Source organism: Schistocerca piceifrons, chromosome 11, assembly GCF_021461385.2.
Source record: "Schistocerca piceifrons isolate TAMUIC-IGC-003096 chromosome 11, iqSchPice1.1, whole genome shotgun sequence".
Lineage (NCBI taxonomy): Eukaryota > Metazoa > Arthropoda > Insecta > Orthoptera > Acrididae > Schistocerca > Schistocerca piceifrons.
Window position 1 is genome coordinate 53137707 of NC_060148.1, and position 19582 is coordinate 53157288.

At 41.4% G+C, this 19582-nt stretch overlaps 1 protein-coding gene across 12 annotated transcripts in view; it reads left to right on the forward strand.

Moving 5' to 3' along the window:
- Window positions 1–19582, forward strand: part of LOC124720406 (eukaryotic translation initiation factor 4 gamma 1-like) — a 662434-nt gene that overhangs the window by 490373 nt on the left and 152479 nt on the right. For 10 of the 12 annotated variants that reach the window (XM_047245746.1, XM_047245748.1, XM_047245747.1 and 7 more), the window contains 3 exons: window positions 5978–6280; window positions 10620–10898; window positions 19157–19285. In XM_047245746.1, the coding sequence (XP_047101702.1) occupies window positions 5978–6280; window positions 10620–10898; window positions 19157–19285 (711 nt within the window). The remainder of the gene's footprint in view (window positions 1–5977; window positions 6281–10619; window positions 10899–19156; window positions 19286–19582) is intronic. The other 2 variants (XM_047245751.1, XM_047245757.1) reach the window with 2 other exon arrangements.

Here is a 19582-nt window from a genome sequence, read left to right on the forward strand (position 1 = left end):
GTAAAACCTATCCGACTTCAATACAGTCTGCACTTAAACGGTAACTCGCGAGAAATCTTTGTGTGTTACTTGTCATTCATTTCATTTCACATATGATTTTGAGGAAGAAACTTGGTTTGTAGAATTAAAGAAGCTAATCTGCATTCTTAGATTGATAACTCAGGAAAAACCACAGCCGATCATGAGCTACAGTCAGCAGTGTGACGGATGCATTTCGCACGCAGCGCTCTAGCCGAACGCAAATCAGCGTCATTCGTCACCGAAGATACAGCGTTGCCAATTCCGCGACATGGACAGGTCATTTAACATTGTAGCATCGCCTGCAACATCTGTTGACCGATGGGAAAACTATTTTTATGGTTGCCTGTTCCGCCGTATGGACGGTGAATCTGTTTCTTACGTGATCTGGGCTTCTGACAAACATTAGGAGATAGGAACAAACTTAATAATCCTGGGCTGCAGATTGAGGGTGTGCTTGACATCTGTCAGCTAGCAGCATTGTTTTCCCATTTTTTGCTCCCATTTTAGCTTCCAGTACATGCATGGTTGATGTGAAGACGGAACTGCTCATACATGTGGTGCTATTGAATTCATAATTAGTGGCAGATTTCGCACATTGTTGAAACACTTCGGCTTCTCAAATTTACCAGTTACCAAAGGAGATAATTTTTCAGGTCTGTCTGCATTTCCCACCATCGCATTTCTCACCTTAAAACGTAAGGTATTTTTTTGTAACCAGTTAAAAAAGAGAGCAATTTCATCGACATTAAAATAATTTTTTGTATCATCTTGGAAGAGCAGCTGAGTGGAATGGACAGCATCTTGAAAGGAGAATATATGATGAACATCAACAAAAGCAAAATGAGGATAATGGAACGTCGTTGTCGTTGTCGTTGTCGTTGTCGTCGTCGTCGTCGTTGTCGTCGTCGTTGTCGTCGTTGTCGTCGTCGTTGTCGTCGTCGTCGTCGTCGTCGTTGTCGTTGTCGTTGTCGTTGTTGTTGTTGTTGTCTTCAGTCCTGAGACTGGTTTGATGCAGCTCTCCATGCTACTCTATCCTGTGCAAGCTTCATCATCTCCCAGTACCTACTGCAGCCTACATCCTTCTGAATCTGCTTAGTGTATTCATCTCATGGTCTCCCTCTTCGATTTTTACCCTCCACGCTGCCCTCCAATACTAAATTGGTGATCCTTCGATGTCTCAGAACATGTCCTACCAACCAATCCCTTCTTCTAGTCAAGTTGTGCCACAAGCTCCTCTTCTCCCCAATTCTATTCAATACCTCCTCATTAGTTATGTGATCTACCCATCTAATCTTCAGCATTCTTCTATAGCACCACATTTCGAAAGCTTCTATTCTCTTCTTGTCTAAACTATTTGTCATCCACATTTCACTTCCATACAAATACTTTCAGAAACGACTTCCTGACATTTAAATCTATACTCGATGTTAACAAATTTTTGTAGTCAAATAAAATCGAGTAATGCTGAGGGAATTAAATTAGGAAATGACACTTGAAGTAGTAAATGAATTTTGCTGTTTGGGGAGAGCAAAATGACTTACGAAGGTCGAAGTGGAGAGGATATAAAATGTAGGCTGGCTTTGGCAAGGAAAGCATTCCTGAAGAAGAGACATTTTTTTTAACATCCTGATAAGAACAATAGTGTTAATCATATAATAGCATTTCATGTTCCACTGTGTACAATATTGTGCTAAAAAAACCGTCTTTTGGTACCTATAGCTGTTTACACCAGACTTATTTCATGTCAACTGGACCAGATTTAGCTATAATACCCAATCAGTCATTTCCAAATATGATGAAATTTGTGGATTGGGTGCAAGGTGTCGTTGATGGATACGTATAGTGTTTCATCTTGGTACATCCTTCCAAAGACCATTTTCGAATCCAATGAAATTTATGAATTGGGTACAACAATCCCTTTGATAGTTACATACAAAGTTTCATCTCAATACTTCCTTTGGTTCCATTTCTCCAGCCTCTCAGACAACAGCTGGAAATTTGCACCACCTACATGCATGCCATAACTTTTATGAAAGGTACTCCTTAAATTAAAAGCCACTGTTTTTGTGTATTTGAACAACTTATAGTACTGAATTGGAATATGGTACTTATTAGATTTTTAATACATTTTGTGGCAGCTGAACTTCAAGAACTGCAGAAAATTCAGTGTGCCACTTGGAGAGCTAGAAATCATGATTTTATGAACAGATGCAGCCAACAATTGGTATTACAGGCATGTCGTCTTGTGCTTTTTGTACGGTAGCTTCAGTTGTCTGTCAGAATATACACACCTGCAAGTTTCATGAAAATGTTCAATTTTGGGTAGCTTTAGGGGCCCACATCTCAACCGGATGTTCTTCAATCTTAATCATCTTGGTATATCTAGAAGCTATATAATTTAATTTTTGACCCACGTCTGCTTAGTGCTGAAACATCCCTCAAACATACCAGAAAGTCCAGACACTATATCAACACTAACATTGTTCCAAGCCACTACTTTTCATTTACAGTGTACGCGCTCGAGTGGGTCGTGAATGAACAAAAAATAATTTAAGTGAAAACTAATTTTATGTCCTTAAAAATATGAGTATAATTGTGTGCAAATCAACTGCGCAGTAAGCAGCAGTAAAAGAAATGAAAATTCAGGAAGTTGAAACTTCATAAAGACTCTTAAGACTGTAATAATTCTCCACTACAGACTGAGTAAATTGCTGATACTGTCTTGTTCGGATTCTGAGTAAATATTATAGTTGGTTCCTTATGTAGTTGATAGTGATTTTGTGATTTGAAACAGAGTCCTGACAGGCCACCATTTCGTGTCACAGCAACTGAAAGAAAAACTTGCAGGTGTTGAAGTGGTAGTTTTGATGGGGTAAGAACTTTTGTCATTCAAGATGCTCTTAGTGTTTCATTGGGAGAACACTCGTGCCACACTGCTTCCGTTTGTAGTTTACCTCGATGATAAAGAACTACTATACATCTACATCATTAACGACTGCCTTTACCATGGTATCATTGCAGGTCATTCATTCATAATGAAGTTGATTCATATTTGAAGGATGATAATAGGAGAAATCAAGCATAATTACTACTTTAGTATTGAATCTGCTGTTTAGGACAAGAATTTCAAAAATGTTATCAGTTTATGTCTGCATGAAAATAACTTCAGCATCTATTCTGAGTGGAATTTCCTTGGAACCATCCGTGGAAAATCTCCTTGTGATGCAATTAAAGGAACAGGGAAAAGATTGGCAGCTCGTCCTAGTTTGCAGAGGCCCTTAGATAACCAAATATTGATGCCTCTCGATTGGTTCAAGTTAAGCAATGTCAATGTTTCGAGCATCATCCTTTTTTGTTACACAGCAACAAATAGAACAAATTAAGTTTGATCAGGAAGGAAAGTTTGCTGAAGGCTACACACTTTGAGGCCTCGCTCGAGTGCCTTCAGTTTCGTGACCTTCGCACGGAACTTTGCGATAATACCTTTGCGTACACTAACGGCTCTCGGACGGACCGTGGTGTCGTGTGTGCTTTTATCATTGGCACCGACGTTTTTCGGTATTGGCTTCCGGCTGGCACACTGCTCAGTATTTACAGCAGAGCTGTTCATCCTGTATCAGGCCACAGAGTATATCCGGCGACACAGGTACACCGACAATCTCTTAGTGCGACAGGTCCAGAAAAACTTTTCACTTGTTCACTCTTCGTGGAGCCACGGTGATGTTTATGCGAGTTCCTGAACGAGGTTGCTGCCGAGGCTGCAGTCCTTGTACCTCAGCTCAGTAGTTCTTATCTTTGTGTTGCCATCTGTCGGGAGGTGGTGGTGCCACTTTGGCATCACTACTGGTCCTCACTTAAAGGGAGTAAGCTCCAGGTTATGAAGCCGGTGGCTTGGACGACCTCCTCTTAGCCCTCCCACCATGAGGAAGTCATTTTAACTAGGTTGCCTACTGAGTACTGTCTTCATAGCTATCGCCATTTGCCAAGTGGTGCTCCTCTACCACTTTTTACACATTGCACCCGAGTTTTAACTGTCTGCCATTTCCTGACGGAATAACCTTTTTTTAACCTTTACATTCCCACTCGGATTTGCTGTGAGACTTGTCGGCCGTTTTAGCAAACGACATGCACGCTGTCGACCGCGATTTAATTTTTCCCGTCGTAGCGATATGGCGAAGGCCATTTAAGTTTTGGTTCTGGGCCTCCGTTCCTCTGTGGTGTATTTTATAGACTTTTCTCCGTGTCCCTGTTTTTAGCTATCTTCTCTTATGTCAATTGGAGTTGTTGATTAGTCGTTTTTTTAACTCACTAGTTGTTCTTGCACCCTAAAAAAATGCTGAGACAAGAAAAATCACCTCTTCAATCCTGTTGGTCTGGACAGGATCAGAGTAAGCAGTGTTTCCAATGATGCTGCTGAATTTGTAATTAATGCATTTCAAGCAGGTGAATAAATTCCAGTCTTAGTCAGCTTTATACACCCTCACCCCCTCCCTGTTCTTTCCACTGACCATTTAGTAAATATACTGGGTTCCAGAGCAACACATGGGTAAAACCATAAAAGCACCATAGACATCAGAAAGCCAGTGTGATTATTAAGAACGTAAAGAAGCCAGTATCCGCAATTAATTTGGTCTGAAGTGGAGAATAGTTATCCCAGTTGTACAGTGTGTTTAATGTTCTAACTTTGTGGATTTTGTGAATGTATATGTATGCTTTCCCGGCGTATACAGCTGGCTAAGAGTTCTCGGGCTTCCAGCCGGGTGGCGGTGTCTTCAAACTGCGACGTTTCGACGAGTGACATACTCATCATCTTCTGGCGAAGTGCCGAGACTTTGCGGATGCCAGTCCCTTTATACCTGCGGTGTGCCCCCCACCACCTGGCCGCGGTAGGCTGGGTCTAGATTTTCATTCATTTTATTGCTGCTTATTGCTTTAAATTGATTTGTACATAACTGCACTTATGTTTTTAAGGACATAGAAGCAGTTTCCTCGGAACTTATTTTCTGTTGACTCTTTAATGTCATATTCGAGCAAAAAGCAGCGTGTATGAAGGTAATAAATTTGAGTGATGTTTTTCGGACATTGGGAGGCATTTGTCAAAAATTGAACTCTATAACTTCGGAAGCATAAAGACTACTCTTTCTAGACACAGCAAGACAAAAAAGATTAAAGAACATAGAGTTGACATGTGGGCCACTAAACTACCAAAATATGGGATCCACAATGTTCTAATGTAATTGGCAGGTTCACATATTTTGATAGGAAAGGATTGAGGCTCCTGTACAAAAAGTCCAAGAAAATAGCAGGATATGATACCAATTCTTGGCTGAATCTTCCATAAAAATGTAATTTATGGCTAGTTGAACATGGTCTCTGCAAGTTGAACAATGAATTTTCTGCTAGTTTTGAAAAATACAGTTGTCACCGTATACATTTAAAAATACCATCAGTAGTGTAATTCAGCACAAACAGTTGTTTAAGCATACATAAGCAGGGGCTTACAAGCTAAGAGTACCTTTCACAGTACCGCATGCATGTAGGTGATGAAAACGTGGGACCTCTGTCCACGAGAGGCTGTAGAAATGAAGCCGAAGGAGATCTCTAGCTAAAACATTGTAAATGCTCATCCCAGACATTGTGGAAACCTTCCATAACATTTCAGTAGGTTCAGGAATTGTGAAGCAGGAATCTCTGGTCTGCGAGACATGGAATGACCGAGAGTAAAGATGGAGCTCAGTAGGTATGTGGGAATGCCGTGTCCTACATCACGTGTGTTTTAATGCAATTCACAAAGAAGGTACCAAATAATTAGAGCTTTCTCCAAAAATATGTACAACACAATTATTTCACAATTGCTCGGAACTGATAAAGCTGAAACGTCAGTTCGAAGTGAATAATAAAAATGCAAGAATGGGCTTAGAGTACAGTCGAATGATGCAAACTGGTCTCGTCGCAGGAGTTGCAAGACGTCGGCGGCACCCCCGTAGTGAGTGCACGCACCGACGCACCGGCTGTTGAGGTAGTGCACCGCCGTGAGCACTTCCCAGCACTGAAGGGTTCGTCAGCCGGAACTGCTCCGGGCTCCGGCTCTACAGTTACCGGTGTTACCGGCCCACCGTCAGCGGCTTCTCCCAGGAGGAAACCGCCGTCGGCACCGACACCTCCGGCGCTGGTGTCGCAGGAGAAGCCGGGGTTGCCCACTGCAGCCTCAGCGCCGTTGCAGCAAGCTTCGGCGTCGATAGTTCCTCCCATCTCTGTGGTGAGTGTTTTCCTCTGCCTCTTGTCAAATTATCTGTTAGATTTATTTAGTCAAATGTGCTTACGAAATTTTATGCGTTGTATATACTAAGTGGCTAATTTCGTGAGACTTGCGGGTTTGGATGAGAGGATAGTACAATGTGAAAAATAATCCTTCCATTTTAATATGCATTCTCAAGTGCAAGTCAGACTTCATTGCACAGTCTGTTATTTGACAAACAGTGTAATGCAATCCCAATATTGGTTTGCATGTTCAGTGTACATTTGTTTTCTGGCAATTTGGTAAAGTGCACACGATGTTCCTCTTCAAATATCCAGATGTTGATTGCTGGGAGGTTAAAGTCATTCTTAAGTGACCTAACACAACACTATCAAAGTGGGGGTGGTGTTTCACAAGCAATGAAACATCTCCCCCACCCCCTTTTTTTCCTTGGTCAGTTTTTTGATTGAAAAAAAATGGGGAATTTGTTAAGAGATGACATGGGATATTCCTGCTTCAATCGCTATAGTTTTTGAAGTTGTGATAGGTGGCAGCACTATACACAACCTTTAAAATGGCAGACATAGTGGAGGTCCATTCAGAGCGGAGAGCTGTCGTTCGGTGTCCTTTGGCAGAAAACCAGAGCACTGCAGACATTTGTCGGCACTTTGCGGTGAGACGTAGGGCAAGGCATGTCACCATCGCAGCAAGGTCGCACTAACCTGTCCGGCCAGCCGACAGCACACAGTGCGAACCGTGTAGTGTTAGAATGTGCAGACACTCTCATTTAAGATGATTGACGGATCACACCCACAGCACAACTATACATTTGTCGGTAGTGCTTGACATATTCGTCCACCAGTTGGGCAGTTCCTCACCGCCTGAGAGAGAACTGTTCAGAGCAATGAAGGACCTTCTCTGTGGAATTGCTTACATGTTACGAGGCGGCTTGTGACAATTTTTTTGTCAAACATCGTTACATGAGATGTAACGTGGGTTTATTACTGAAATCACACCTCAACACCTCTCCCCAAAGAAAATGTTCCAGTCCACACCCTCAGCCGGTAAAGTCTTGGTGACAGTCTCCTGGGATTCTGAAGGGGTTATTCTGTTCGATGCCCTCTCTCATTGTGCAACGATAAACTCTGAAGTGTTTTGTGGCACCCTCAGGAAATTGGAGAAATGCCCTCGATGTGTTCGTCGCCATAGGAATGCAAAGAAACTACTTCCTCTCTGTGACAATGCGAGGCCTTGCACAAGTCCGTGCACCTGAGAGGAGCTCACAAAAAATCTGTGGACTGTTCTTAGTCATCCAACAATCTAGCCCAGATCTCGCACTTTCAGACATACCTTTCTTTTGGCCCAACGCAGGGTGCACTCCACGGGAAACAGTGCACGGCTGATGTGGCGGTTATTGATGCAGCAAGATATTGGCTTTGATGTCGACCAGAAGGACATCGTCGTACGTACGTAAGGCCCTCCCAATAAGGTGGTGTAAGGTTGATTCATTTATCGGTTATAATTTTGGAAAAATAATGTTCTGTAGCCATAAGAGTGTGGAATAATATGATGTATTAAAATCGTAGAAACAACCAATGTGCGCCCAGAAAAAACTAGTTGCATTATTTATACAGCGCCCCTCGCAGATGTTAAACATATCTGACATCACTTTCCAAATTTATTGGACAGCTATAGTGTGGATTGTACCCCAAATTTGTTACACATCATTGGTAAACTACACAGACTTCGAGGAGTCTGTGAATGTTCAACAAGTGGCAATAATACATTATCCACAATCAATAAATATTGGATTAGAAATTTACACAAATGATTCTAAACATTTGAAAGTGCTGTACAGTAGTTCTGCGCTGACTGACTGAATATGACAGCAGCTCTGCAGAAACTGACTTGACAAACGTTATTTAATGATCATATGGCGCGGACTGATTGTGAATTTTTCCTTCATGGCTGGCACAAAAGACTAAACTAAAGCTGGCTAGATTGTTCTTGAGTCAGTTAAAGCTGTAAACCCTTTCATGTAATTCCAGCGTATGCAACTGAATTCTCTGATTTTAAAGATGGTGCTGAAGCATTGTTGCAGTGCATGTAAGAAAGATTTTTGAACACAGAATGATCGAAGTGTCCCATATTCTTGCCTCTCAAATAACTATTGTAAACTTTTACTCTGGAACAAAACAGTTGAAAAATATTGTCGTATTCGAAAGAATAAAGACCTTGGCTGATATATCTCGTGCTTTCTCACCTGAAGACCAGCCATGTTAATCAGTTGCAAAACAGAAAAACCAATTGACGATGTTGCCAGTTCTTAAGTGCAAGTATTCTACAGTAAACTTTGCAACATCTGATACCAAGAATGAGTTTGTGTGAGAAACAGAGAAATATTCCATGATATTTTCTTATTTTATTGTAAAAAAAGTAAAATAAATTAATGGTTTTTGTTGACTACAGATCTACCAGTTTAAAACATTACTGCTGTATTTCAGCACTTATATTATCACAAATGATACATAGTGACACGGTATTAATGGCAATCACTTCCCTGGTATGGAACTTAGAATGATCTCAATAAATTACTTATTTTGTAATTTGTCTCATAATTTTTTTTGCAGTGGTGAGATGAGCAGCATGATTCTGTGGTATCAGAATACCTTCCCAATCAAGGTGCAACCTAGACTGTTTGTTGCATCATCCACAGCACCTAGGTAGACAGGTGTACGACAGTCATCAGAAAACATTAAAATGCAAAATTTTTGAAATTTCAACATAAGACTGGAGTGGCTTTTAATATATTTACATTATGTGCCATTATTTTGATTAACAATTGGTTAAATACCTTTAAGGCAATAAAATCAGTTGGTTCTACTTCTATGAGTGGAATATTGTATGTGCAGCCTTACACTTGGGATTCATGTAAGGCTGCCAAGAATTTTCTGTAAACTCAAATTTTCTGATATAAATATTTTAGTAGCTCACATTTTATTTTAGTAGTAAAATTACAGTTTTGTATTTTCAAAATGATTACTTTTTAAGGATTTAACATTCTAGAATTCTTATGATTACAGTAATTTTGAATAGTACTGACTTCTAAATACAGCTTCCAGAAAAGATGTTGAATAGAAAGAAGGAAGGAGGATTTTTAAATAACGTGTGACACTCCTAATACAAACAATTAAGGGTAGTTCTATTTTAGAGTCAAGCAGTTTTCGTGGATAATAAATTTTGAATATTTCTTTATGTCCACTGTTTCTATGAAAAAATAAATAAAACATTACTTGTGCTGTTACAGTTTGTGTGAATTAAAAGTTGAATAACATGATTGAGTACAGCTTTAAGAACAATCTGGAGTTTGTGTGTACACATTTATGTATTGTGTTTGTAAAAGAGAAAGCTGAAAAAATAGTATTAATTGTGGGATGGTAATATAGCAAGTGAATGTACTTAACATTGTTACGTGAAATTGTCTGGCTGCAGCTTTCCTCTTTCCGTACCTCTCTGAACTCCGAGCACTGTGGGAGTGTGGCAGTTACCTTCCTTTTCCTCCTCACCCACACAACCTCCCATCACCACACTGGAGTGCTAGTCGGGAGCATGGCTGGAACGCCTGCGACCATCTTCGGCCTTCCCGTTCCGATTCACCCATTCACCCTTCCACTCGGCAGTCGAGAGTGCTAGGCACAAGTGTGGTTGGTGTGTGTTTGCTAGTGTGCCACAGGTTGGTGAGGCCTGATATAAGTGGCATGACTTTTTGCTTTTATGTGGCTGTAATTATTATATAAGTGTCTGTATGCTTTGACAAGTACCCGATTTTTGGCAGTGACAGCTATTCGCCAGTGACTGGTACATTTGTTACTTACTAAATTGCACTTAGTCCAAATTACAGTGGCATTTTTACAGAAATATATCAACTTCCTACCCATATACGGAAAATGTTTCAGCAGTATCGTGTGAATGTTGCCACGCGTGCCCGCCCGTGTGCGTGTATTCATTCACGTTTGTGTCTTTATTTACATTTTTTTTTAATTATCTGTTCGTATAGATCACTTCCACATGGCTGTCGAAACCAAAAAGGCTAAAAGTGAGAACATACAGACAGCGAGCCAGTAATTATAGCCAACTAAAAGCAAAATTTTGTCATTGAGAGCTGTATCCAGTTGTGACCCCAGTTTGAAGAAATGATGTGAAGGCACTATTGCCCAGTATTCAGTGAAACACCTGTTCCTCATCCTTGGACAGCTGTTACGTGTACTAGTGCCAGTTTATGTGTCCACAATCAGGAAAGATCCAAATCCTGATTGCCATCCACTGGCTGGAAGTTAAGTGTTGCCCGTAATGTCCGCAGGCGTTCCACCCGCCGCAGCGCTCCGGCACTCCGCCGGTGGCCCCCTCGGAGCCGGCCCCGGCCGTCACCGTGCCGCCGGCAGTCGCACCGGAGTCCGCCCCGCAGGCCCCCGCCCCCGTCCCCGCTCCCGCCCCCGCACCGGCTCTGCCGGCCCTCGCCAAGCCCCCGGCAGCTCCTCCCACTCAGCCAAAGGTAACTCCACACGCGCAGGCAGCGTGCTTGGGGAGGACAGAGAATGGGCCAGCAAACGGCAGCGTGCAAGTGAAAAGCAAGAATTTGGTAAGCATGTGGTAATGCCACACAGTGATATAAGTTTTCTCTTGCAATGTGTCTTACCAAGTTGTTGGCATTCCCTTGCTTCGTGAGGCCACACTTACTAAACAAAATGAAACATTGTTAGGAAGAATGACAGGTACCTGTGGTGATTTACGTGTGTTGGGGGGAAGGGGGTTAGCATAGTCTGGTGATTAGAGGAAAAATTCTTAATAGTTTCATGTTGTTTCAAAAGGATAAATCACGTTATAAAACTGTAAAATCTCCAGGAGACAGAGTATCAGCCCCCCCCCTTTTTTTTCCCCCCATCCTCCCTTCTCAAATCTCTCTCTCTCCTCCCAAAGGTTGGAAATGTACAAATAATTTCTTCACTTTTGAATCTATCTGTTGACAGTACAAAGATTTCATTCGTGACAGGAAGCACTGTCTCACTGTCATTTCATTGTAATTTTATAGTTATGTTGTTTCACTGTGCTATGTTAACACATTGACTGCTAATTACAAGTTCTCTCTTACGTGATGGCCTGGCCGCAGGCGCCAGATAGAGAGTTAGCTTTTAGGAAATAAGTTCTGTGTAAAGGAAGATACAAAAACATTCGTAGTAAAAACATGTCATTTACAGGTCATTGACATCGGGGACAGATATGGTAAATAGTCTGAACGTGGCAAAACAGCATTTTTATTTTCACATTTAGAATAAATGAACAGAAAAGTTTGTACAAATATTTTAGCTTTAGACCTAAAGTATATACTTTCGTGTTACTAATGGTAATGAAAATAGTTTTTTAGATTGATGATACGCCTTCACAAATGGGACAAAAAGTACCACGATTGAGAGCTTGCTCCCCCCACAGCTTTGTTGGCCACATTTTTTTCTCAGTGCCATGTATTGCCTGTAAATAATGAAAGATGCTATCTGTCCTGATATTCTTGTGGGTGTCTGGCTACATATACCACCCCCGAATAAATTTTTCTCTTAAAGCTAGAGACTTGTACTCCTTCCTGCTGTATAAAACTGATGGACGTTGTGCAGTCAAATTTCTATTAGATGTAGAGCAAGTTCTTTCAGCCATCTAATAGTCTTTGCAATGCTGAATAATAGGGCAAGGTTTCATCTGATTTATCAACACATGCCATTCCATTTTGCTGTCCATGACTATATTTGGTTTCAAGACAACTTTGTTTCTTCAGTTGTGAACTTTCACAATTTGGGCTGGTGCATTTTTTCTTCAGTTTCGTAGCAACTAACAAATTTAGATTTTCCTTTCTGTTTGTGCATAGTGTTCCACACACATTGGCTTTGTAAGTCAACAACAGTTTTGTAAGTGCTAGAGGATTATAAAAGTTGTCCATATGAAGCATATATCCTTTGTTCAACAAAGGTTCCATCAGGTGTAGTGTAAAACAATTTCAGATGGATGAATCTGCTGGGCTTCTCCTGTGACTCGGCACAGCAGATTTTTATTTTGGGTCCCAGACCTTTAGATTCACGGAGTTCATAAAGTTTTACACCATACTTGTGTTTCTTCTTATTGATATACCACCTGAAATGGCCGCACCACAAAACCATTGATTTGTCAGTGCAGAGATTGTTGTCTGGAACATAATAATTACTCATGATGCTATTGAAATTAGCAAGACTGGTCTAATTTTGCAGAGTTGGTCATAGAATAGGAATGAATTGTCTTGAGAAGTGCAGGTATTTTAATAGCAGCTGAAATGTGTTTCTATCAGTCAGAGATCTGAAGTATGTGACATTGTAAGGACTTCTTGTGCTACAATAATGTTTTGTCAATGGAAAACACTGAAGTCTTGTGTGCAGCAACAGCTCCAGTAATACTTTCATTTCCATACCATCTGTATCCATCCATGTCTACAGCCTGGTTGATCTTATCCTCTCACATTTTTCTGGTTCCTAGTGTGCATGTAGATTTGTTTGTGCACTTCATGACATCAGGAACTGTTCAGCGGGAGGGGGGAAGGAGGAAATAAATCAACAAGTGCCCCAAAATTTAGTAAGTCCAATTTCCATCCCCCATCCTTGTTGAACACAGGATCTCGAGGAATGTCACTCTGCTCACTAGTTTCATATGTAGTGCCTGCTATTGGACTACCCTGGTCATCGTCTCATTGCGTTCATTGTTGTCTGCCTCTTAATGCTCACAGGAACATGGTTCGTAGAGACTTCCATCATCTGAGAATGCGTCCCATTCTGATTCGTTCATGTTAGCTGTTAAAAAGTTCTATATCACTCAGTTTCCTGTTACTACGAGCCATTTTATGAGAATAATTGGACTCGTGTAATGGCAGGCATCAGTGAACCATCTGTAACAAAGAATGAATAACTACAAATACTTTGTTCGTATTGTTGAACATACTTTGAAAGCATGCAAACTGGTGACCAATTGTAGTTGGCAGCTGAGCTGAACTTTCTCCTCTGTACGCAAACTAAGAGATAACTCGCAGGCTCCGTTTTCCTGCCAAGGAAAAAAAAAAAATTTAACTTGCAAAATTTATCTACAAATGACATGACAGATAAAACTGTATGAAGATCTTAATAAGGCTTATAGAATCAGTTTACTCATTTTGGCCATGGCAGCCAATGTATTAAAGCAGCCCCAATCCTTTCTCTTACGAATTACTTACAAATCCCTACTGTCCTGTTTCTACAAACTAAAATCTGTTTAAGTAATTGATGGATGGGATGCCACAGTTTCCTCGAAAAACTAGCACCATGTCCCCGTGTAAGAGCTTTGGGGAATATTGTTCATTTGCACTGAAGTCTAAATGATGTGTGTCCACTGCCAAGTAACTTCAGTTTCAGCAAGCACTTGCTGATCTTCTGCCAGTCATTTGGGCAAATTAATGTCAGGGACTTGCTGCAAGTATTGCCAGAGGTGTGCCCACTGAAGTTAATTATGGGGTAGGCAAATGGAAGGTCAGTCTCCTGCTTAAAGAAACACTATTGAACTAACTAAAATTGGAAGACTTCAGTTTGAAACAAGATTTGTTGTACTATGAAGTATTCAAAACAAGATACAAAAATTAACCAAGCTGTATCGAGATCACCAACTTGTAATTGCAGCACAGTTTTTTTGCAAACATTGTCTATTACTTCTGTTACAAATGGAATACATTTGTGTTTACATTAACTTTACAAAATCGGTTATGATTTTCCTGTACTGTCGTTCTATTTCTTCTTCTGCAGAAACATAGTAATTGATAAAATTCATTTTGCATTTCCTCACCTAATGGTGACCACTTATACAGGTTTAGAGGTTCCAGTGTTACATTTGTTTCGGCCCAACTGTCTTTGGACCATTCTCCTTTTCACACTGATACTAAACGCACACAAGTTATGAATGTTGGAGAAAAAACTTGCAGCAACTGACAAGCTTGGCAAGTACTGTCTTAAAGTTTCAAGAAACAGTTTCCACTACTTTGAGGAATCAACCTCTGCAAGTTCAGGAAATTGAGATAATTGACTTGTTTGGGCTGTTCTCACGTCAAAGAACTTGCTCGCTTCAGCAAGCAACGTGCAGAACTTTACTTGCTAGTGGACTCACCTTAACAGTTCTTGTTTTGATTTGATATTGCAATGATGAGCTTTTTGTTGTGGATACTCCACGTTCAGTGCAACTGAAATTTCGGAGAAATATTCAGTTGGATGTGTCTTAACACGAAATTTAATTAACAAACATTGGTAACATGGCCTCAGGAGCTTCTAAACTCAGCAAGATCATTACTTGTCAATGATGATAGTTTTTTTAAGAGCACTGTACACTTAATGCAGGTTTCTACTTTTCGTCTGTTTTAAACATACTGCAGCCTGCTTCATGTGTCTATGTTAGTGATGACGGATAAATGTGCCGATGGTTCCAACATGTTACATTGAGTTCTGTATGCATTCAATTTTTGACTAGAGACCTGTCATTCTTTCTGAGTACATTGTAGTTTACGGGGTTCTTTGTCACTTTGATTTTCTTATTTAATACATAAGAATTCCTTGCTTTAAGAGGGATGTCTTCATGGATTGAATAAAGATAAGTTCTTGGGGAACTTGGAGCATTGATGTTAATTGACTAACATAGGTTACATCTGGCCCTCTGTCCATAATATTAAGTTTGTAATTTAAGTAGAATAGCATCTTTGTGTGTGATTTCTTTTTATTGATTTATGCTTGTTATACAAATGTGAGTTTTGCCATCTTCTCAAGTCAGTGTTAGCAGCCAGGAAGACAGGTGTGTGATGAATTGTGTACACTCTTACCATGGGACACATTTATAAACACTTTCATTGAAATGTAAGCTAACACTGTCTTCATTAGTTAAAGATTGGTTTATTTTGTCACATGTAAACAGTACTAAAACTGGTAATGTAGCCATGACTATTTTGTGACCACATTTGCTGTTACTCAGTTGTGACGATTTATTAAAATTTATGAATTAAATTTATGGAGTCAGTCTGCTACATGTCACAGTTCTTTGTTATCCTGCTTAAATTACTTTATTTTTCCAAAGAGTATAAAGGCCTGGCCTCATTGTCAGCTATATATGACAATTCAGAAACATTCAATTCAAATACACACATTGTACCAGATTATTTATTTTACGCAGATTGTACCAGGTTATTTATTTTATCTTTGGTGTCCATTGTGATCGCCTGCAGAGAAGTAATACTGAAACACATTTGAGAGATAATTAAAATGTAGGCTCATTTAAGGGCCTGTTGTCAACGTGAAAATGGAAATAACGATTCACTACACTTTTCCTCATAATTAGTTGATGTATCATACTACACCCCCTCCCCTCCTCCCACCCCTCTCCCTCCATCCTCCCCTCTCCCTCCATCCTCCCCTCTCCCTCCATCCTCCCCTCTCCCTCCATCCTCCCCTCTCCCTCCATCCTCCCCTCTCCCTCCATCCTCCCCTCTCCCTCCATCCTCCCCTCTCCCTCCATCCTCCCCTCTCCCTCCATCCTCCCCTCTCCCTCCATCCTCCCCTCTCCCTCCATCCTCCCCTCTCCCTCCATCCTCCCCTCTCCTCCATCCTCCCCTCCCCCTCCATCCTCCCCTCTCCCTCCATCCTCCCCTCTCCCTCCATCCTCCCCTCTCCCTCCATCCTCCCCTCTCCCTCCATCCTCCCCTCTCCCTCCATCCTCCCCTCTCCCTCCATCCTCCCCTCTCCCTCCATCCTCCCCTCTCCCTCCATCCTCCCCTCTCCCTCCATCCTCCCCTCTCCCTCCATCCTCCCCTCTCCCTCCATCCTCCCCTCTCCCTCCATCCTCCCCTCTCCCTCCATCCTCCCCTCTCCCTCCATCCTCCCCTCTCCCTCCATCCTCCCCTCTCCCTCCATCCTCCCCTCTCCCTCCATCCTCCCCTCTCCCTCCATCCTCCCCTCTCCCTCCATCCTCCCCTCTCCCTCCATCCTCCCCTCTCCCTCCATCCTCCCCTCTCCCTCCATCCTCCCCTCTCCTCCATCCTCCCCTCTCCTCCATCCTCCCCTCTCCCATCAGTAGCTCTGTGGATTTTGTTGTTCACTGTACATGAAGTATTGTTAAGTACAGTAACACACAGTTTATTGTAGCATATCATCACTGTGCATTAAGACATGTGGCAAGAAGCAAGGGGGGGGGGGGGGCACTCAAAGTTTGACTTCACAGTTGATGTGTTAGTGTTGGTGATATAACTGCACTTCAAGAACTGATAAGTTTGAAATTGTAGAGTAATTATACGTTTAATGTTGTCACATATATTGACTGACAGTAGTATTTCTAGAGACAGTGATTGCTTGCCCAAGTGTGTCGAATAATTTACTAAGTAACCTTAGCATAGTGAGTACAACTGAGTTTTTCTCTGATAACCATCTTGTTTCTAGAATGAAATTTTCCCCCTGCAGCCAGTGTGTTGCGTCGATACGAACCTTCCTGGCAGATTAAAACTGTGTGCAGGTCGGAGACTCGAATTCTTGAGTCGTGCTCGGGTAACTCAGTCGGTAGAGCACTTGCCCGCGAAAGACGTTGGCGGAGTTTGAGTCTCTGTCCGCACACAGTTTTAATCTGCCAAGAAGTTTCGCCTTGATACTGTTGCATAGTGTGTCATTTGTGTACTTCACTAGCTAACAGTAATGAAAAAATTTAGAGCATTATAGAGTTGGAAGGAGGAGATGATTTGCTAATTCTAATAGAGTGAGTGGGTGGATATTTACAGTTCTGTGTTGACAACAAGCTAGCAAATGAAATAAGTGCTCTCTAACTTCATACACTGTTTTCTTTGCAGGCAGTCTGTAATGTTGCCAAGGCTGTAAAATTAGTACATTATCACATCAGTATGTTTCTATATTAGCCTGACACTGTCATACTTTCAAACATGTCACAGAAAAGAAATGATTTAAGCAGTGTAAAAAAATTACTGTGAAGGTCTTAATAAGAAATTTTACAAAGTAGGACACCAAGTGTGTGCTAATAAGAAAGCTACCTAAAATTGTCTTTTGTTTCAAAGCAAATTCGTCACTCCTTAGTGTGTGTTTATTGCTACATGTTAGTTGTTAGATTTGTCTGCTACTGTGCATTTCCCTACTATCTGCCTTCTTAATTGCAATAATCTCCCCTCTCTCTCTCTCTCTCTCTCTCTCTCTCCCTCTCTCTCTCTCTCTCTCGTCTCTCTCTCTCTCTCCTCTCTCTCTCTCTCTCTCTCTCTCCGCCCCCATCTCCCCCCCTCTCCCGCCCCCATCTCCCCCCTCTCCCGCCCCCATCTCCCCCCTCTCCCGCCCCCATCTCCCCCTCTCCCCCCCCCCCATCTCCCCCCTCTCCCCCCCCCATCTCCCCCCCTCTCCCCCCCCTCTCTCCCTCTTCTTCGCCAAGTGTCAGAATTAATGTTTTTTAAGCAAACACTTGTTCAGGATATAGTTTACATGAAACTAAGATAAAGCAAGCTTTTGGCCTAAAACATAATGTGTATTGACAATTAAAATGCTGCATAGGGTCATAAATATGTGCTGTTGAAAACACTGTTCTGTGCTTTCATCACTCTTCATTTCCCGTTTCAAATCTCTCACCCCACTGCTGAAAACATAAAAGTCCTGTTCATTTGTAGCTGTAAAATACTATATTCAGACCTAGATTGGATTGAGATGGGAATCATCACACTATAGTTTCTGCATTTACAGCCGGTGGTAGAATATTTACAATGTTTTGTATAAAGTATGCCCCATAAAACAGTGACTTACTGATACTGGCAGAAAGCTCATCTGATATTTTTAACATGTATTGTCCATTGGCTGAACTGTCTTATAGTGACTTAAATTGTATTCCGTTTGATATTTGACATCCAAAGTTGTAACAATACTTTGCTCTCTGTGTAGATAAAAAATCATTTCACAGTTTGTCTCCTACACAAACACCGAGTGTATCTAAAATTCACTTAAAGTTAATAGTTCAGTAGTATTTCCGAAGTTTTATTGTGTCCTATGTCAAACCCATCTGCCTCATTAAAATACATTTTTACTTGCCAAGATAAACTTGTTCAACAACAAATATTTACAATGTTTGATGCCAGCTGTGTAAAAGCTCCAAAAGTGTGTGGTCTCCCCCCCCCCCCCCCCATGCTGAAAAGTATCTATTGCGTATTTAGCATAAAGTTTGAAGAGTGGATCTCCTGTATAATTCCTGTAAAAATTGTAAAATTCATATTTCTTCATATTCACTGAGTCGGTCAAATCCTGGTTTTAATTTTAATTGGGGCCAGAACTATGTTTTTGCTTGGACAAGGCAAAATTATTGTGTCTGGAAAAGTTCCCTGCTTGAGAACTGGGACTCACTGCTTTGCGCAGCCAACTGGCAACACGGTGTTGCTGGCTGAAACAGTCTGACCTGCTTGGTGTCAAATGCCAACTTATTTCAACTGAACTGTAACTATAAAGGTGTTGCTCACAGAGCTGTAAAATTTAGATTCATTTGGTCCTGTATCCCCCTCCTCTCAACCACACCTACACAAACGTGTATATTTCCAAGTTATTGTTTATCTTTACAATTGTCATATTACTCTCCCAGTAGCAAAGATTGATCAGTAGAGCTACTGGACATGACAAAAAAAATTTTTGTGGAAAAATTCTAATTTGACTCTAACCTCCGTTTTTCGTGCTTACGGCGCCCCCACCTCCTTATTTTTACTTTGAGTTGCGGTGTAGTTGTCAAATAACGCTGTTTTAAAATAGACTGAAAATGTAGGTAGTAGTGTCGAGATTTTACAAGTGCGTCTGACTACAGGTGCTGGGGCCACCCGCAGTGCCGGCGAGTGCGGATCTGAAGCCGCCGGCGGTGGTGTCTGCGTCTTCCCAGCAGGCGCCACCCCCCGTCACAGCCTCCGCTCCCAAGAAGCAGGGGCCACCACCACAGGTGAGCTGCAACCTGTTTACTTAATCATATCTCTTTGTGGTGAGGTGTGTCACTGGCACACTCTTTCCTTGTACCTTGGGACAACCACTGGTAATATTGTTTGGAAATGTTACGTGGGGACGTGGATGACATTGAATTTGAGTCAGGTATTGAAACAATTACGATAACCGATAACAAAAATTGGGTTTCATATCCTGGTGAGGTACAAGTTTGTATTTTTCTTCACTTATTTGGAAACTACTTTGCTGTGTACTTATTCAAGATCATTACTGTAAGTAATTGGATGGATAAAAAAAT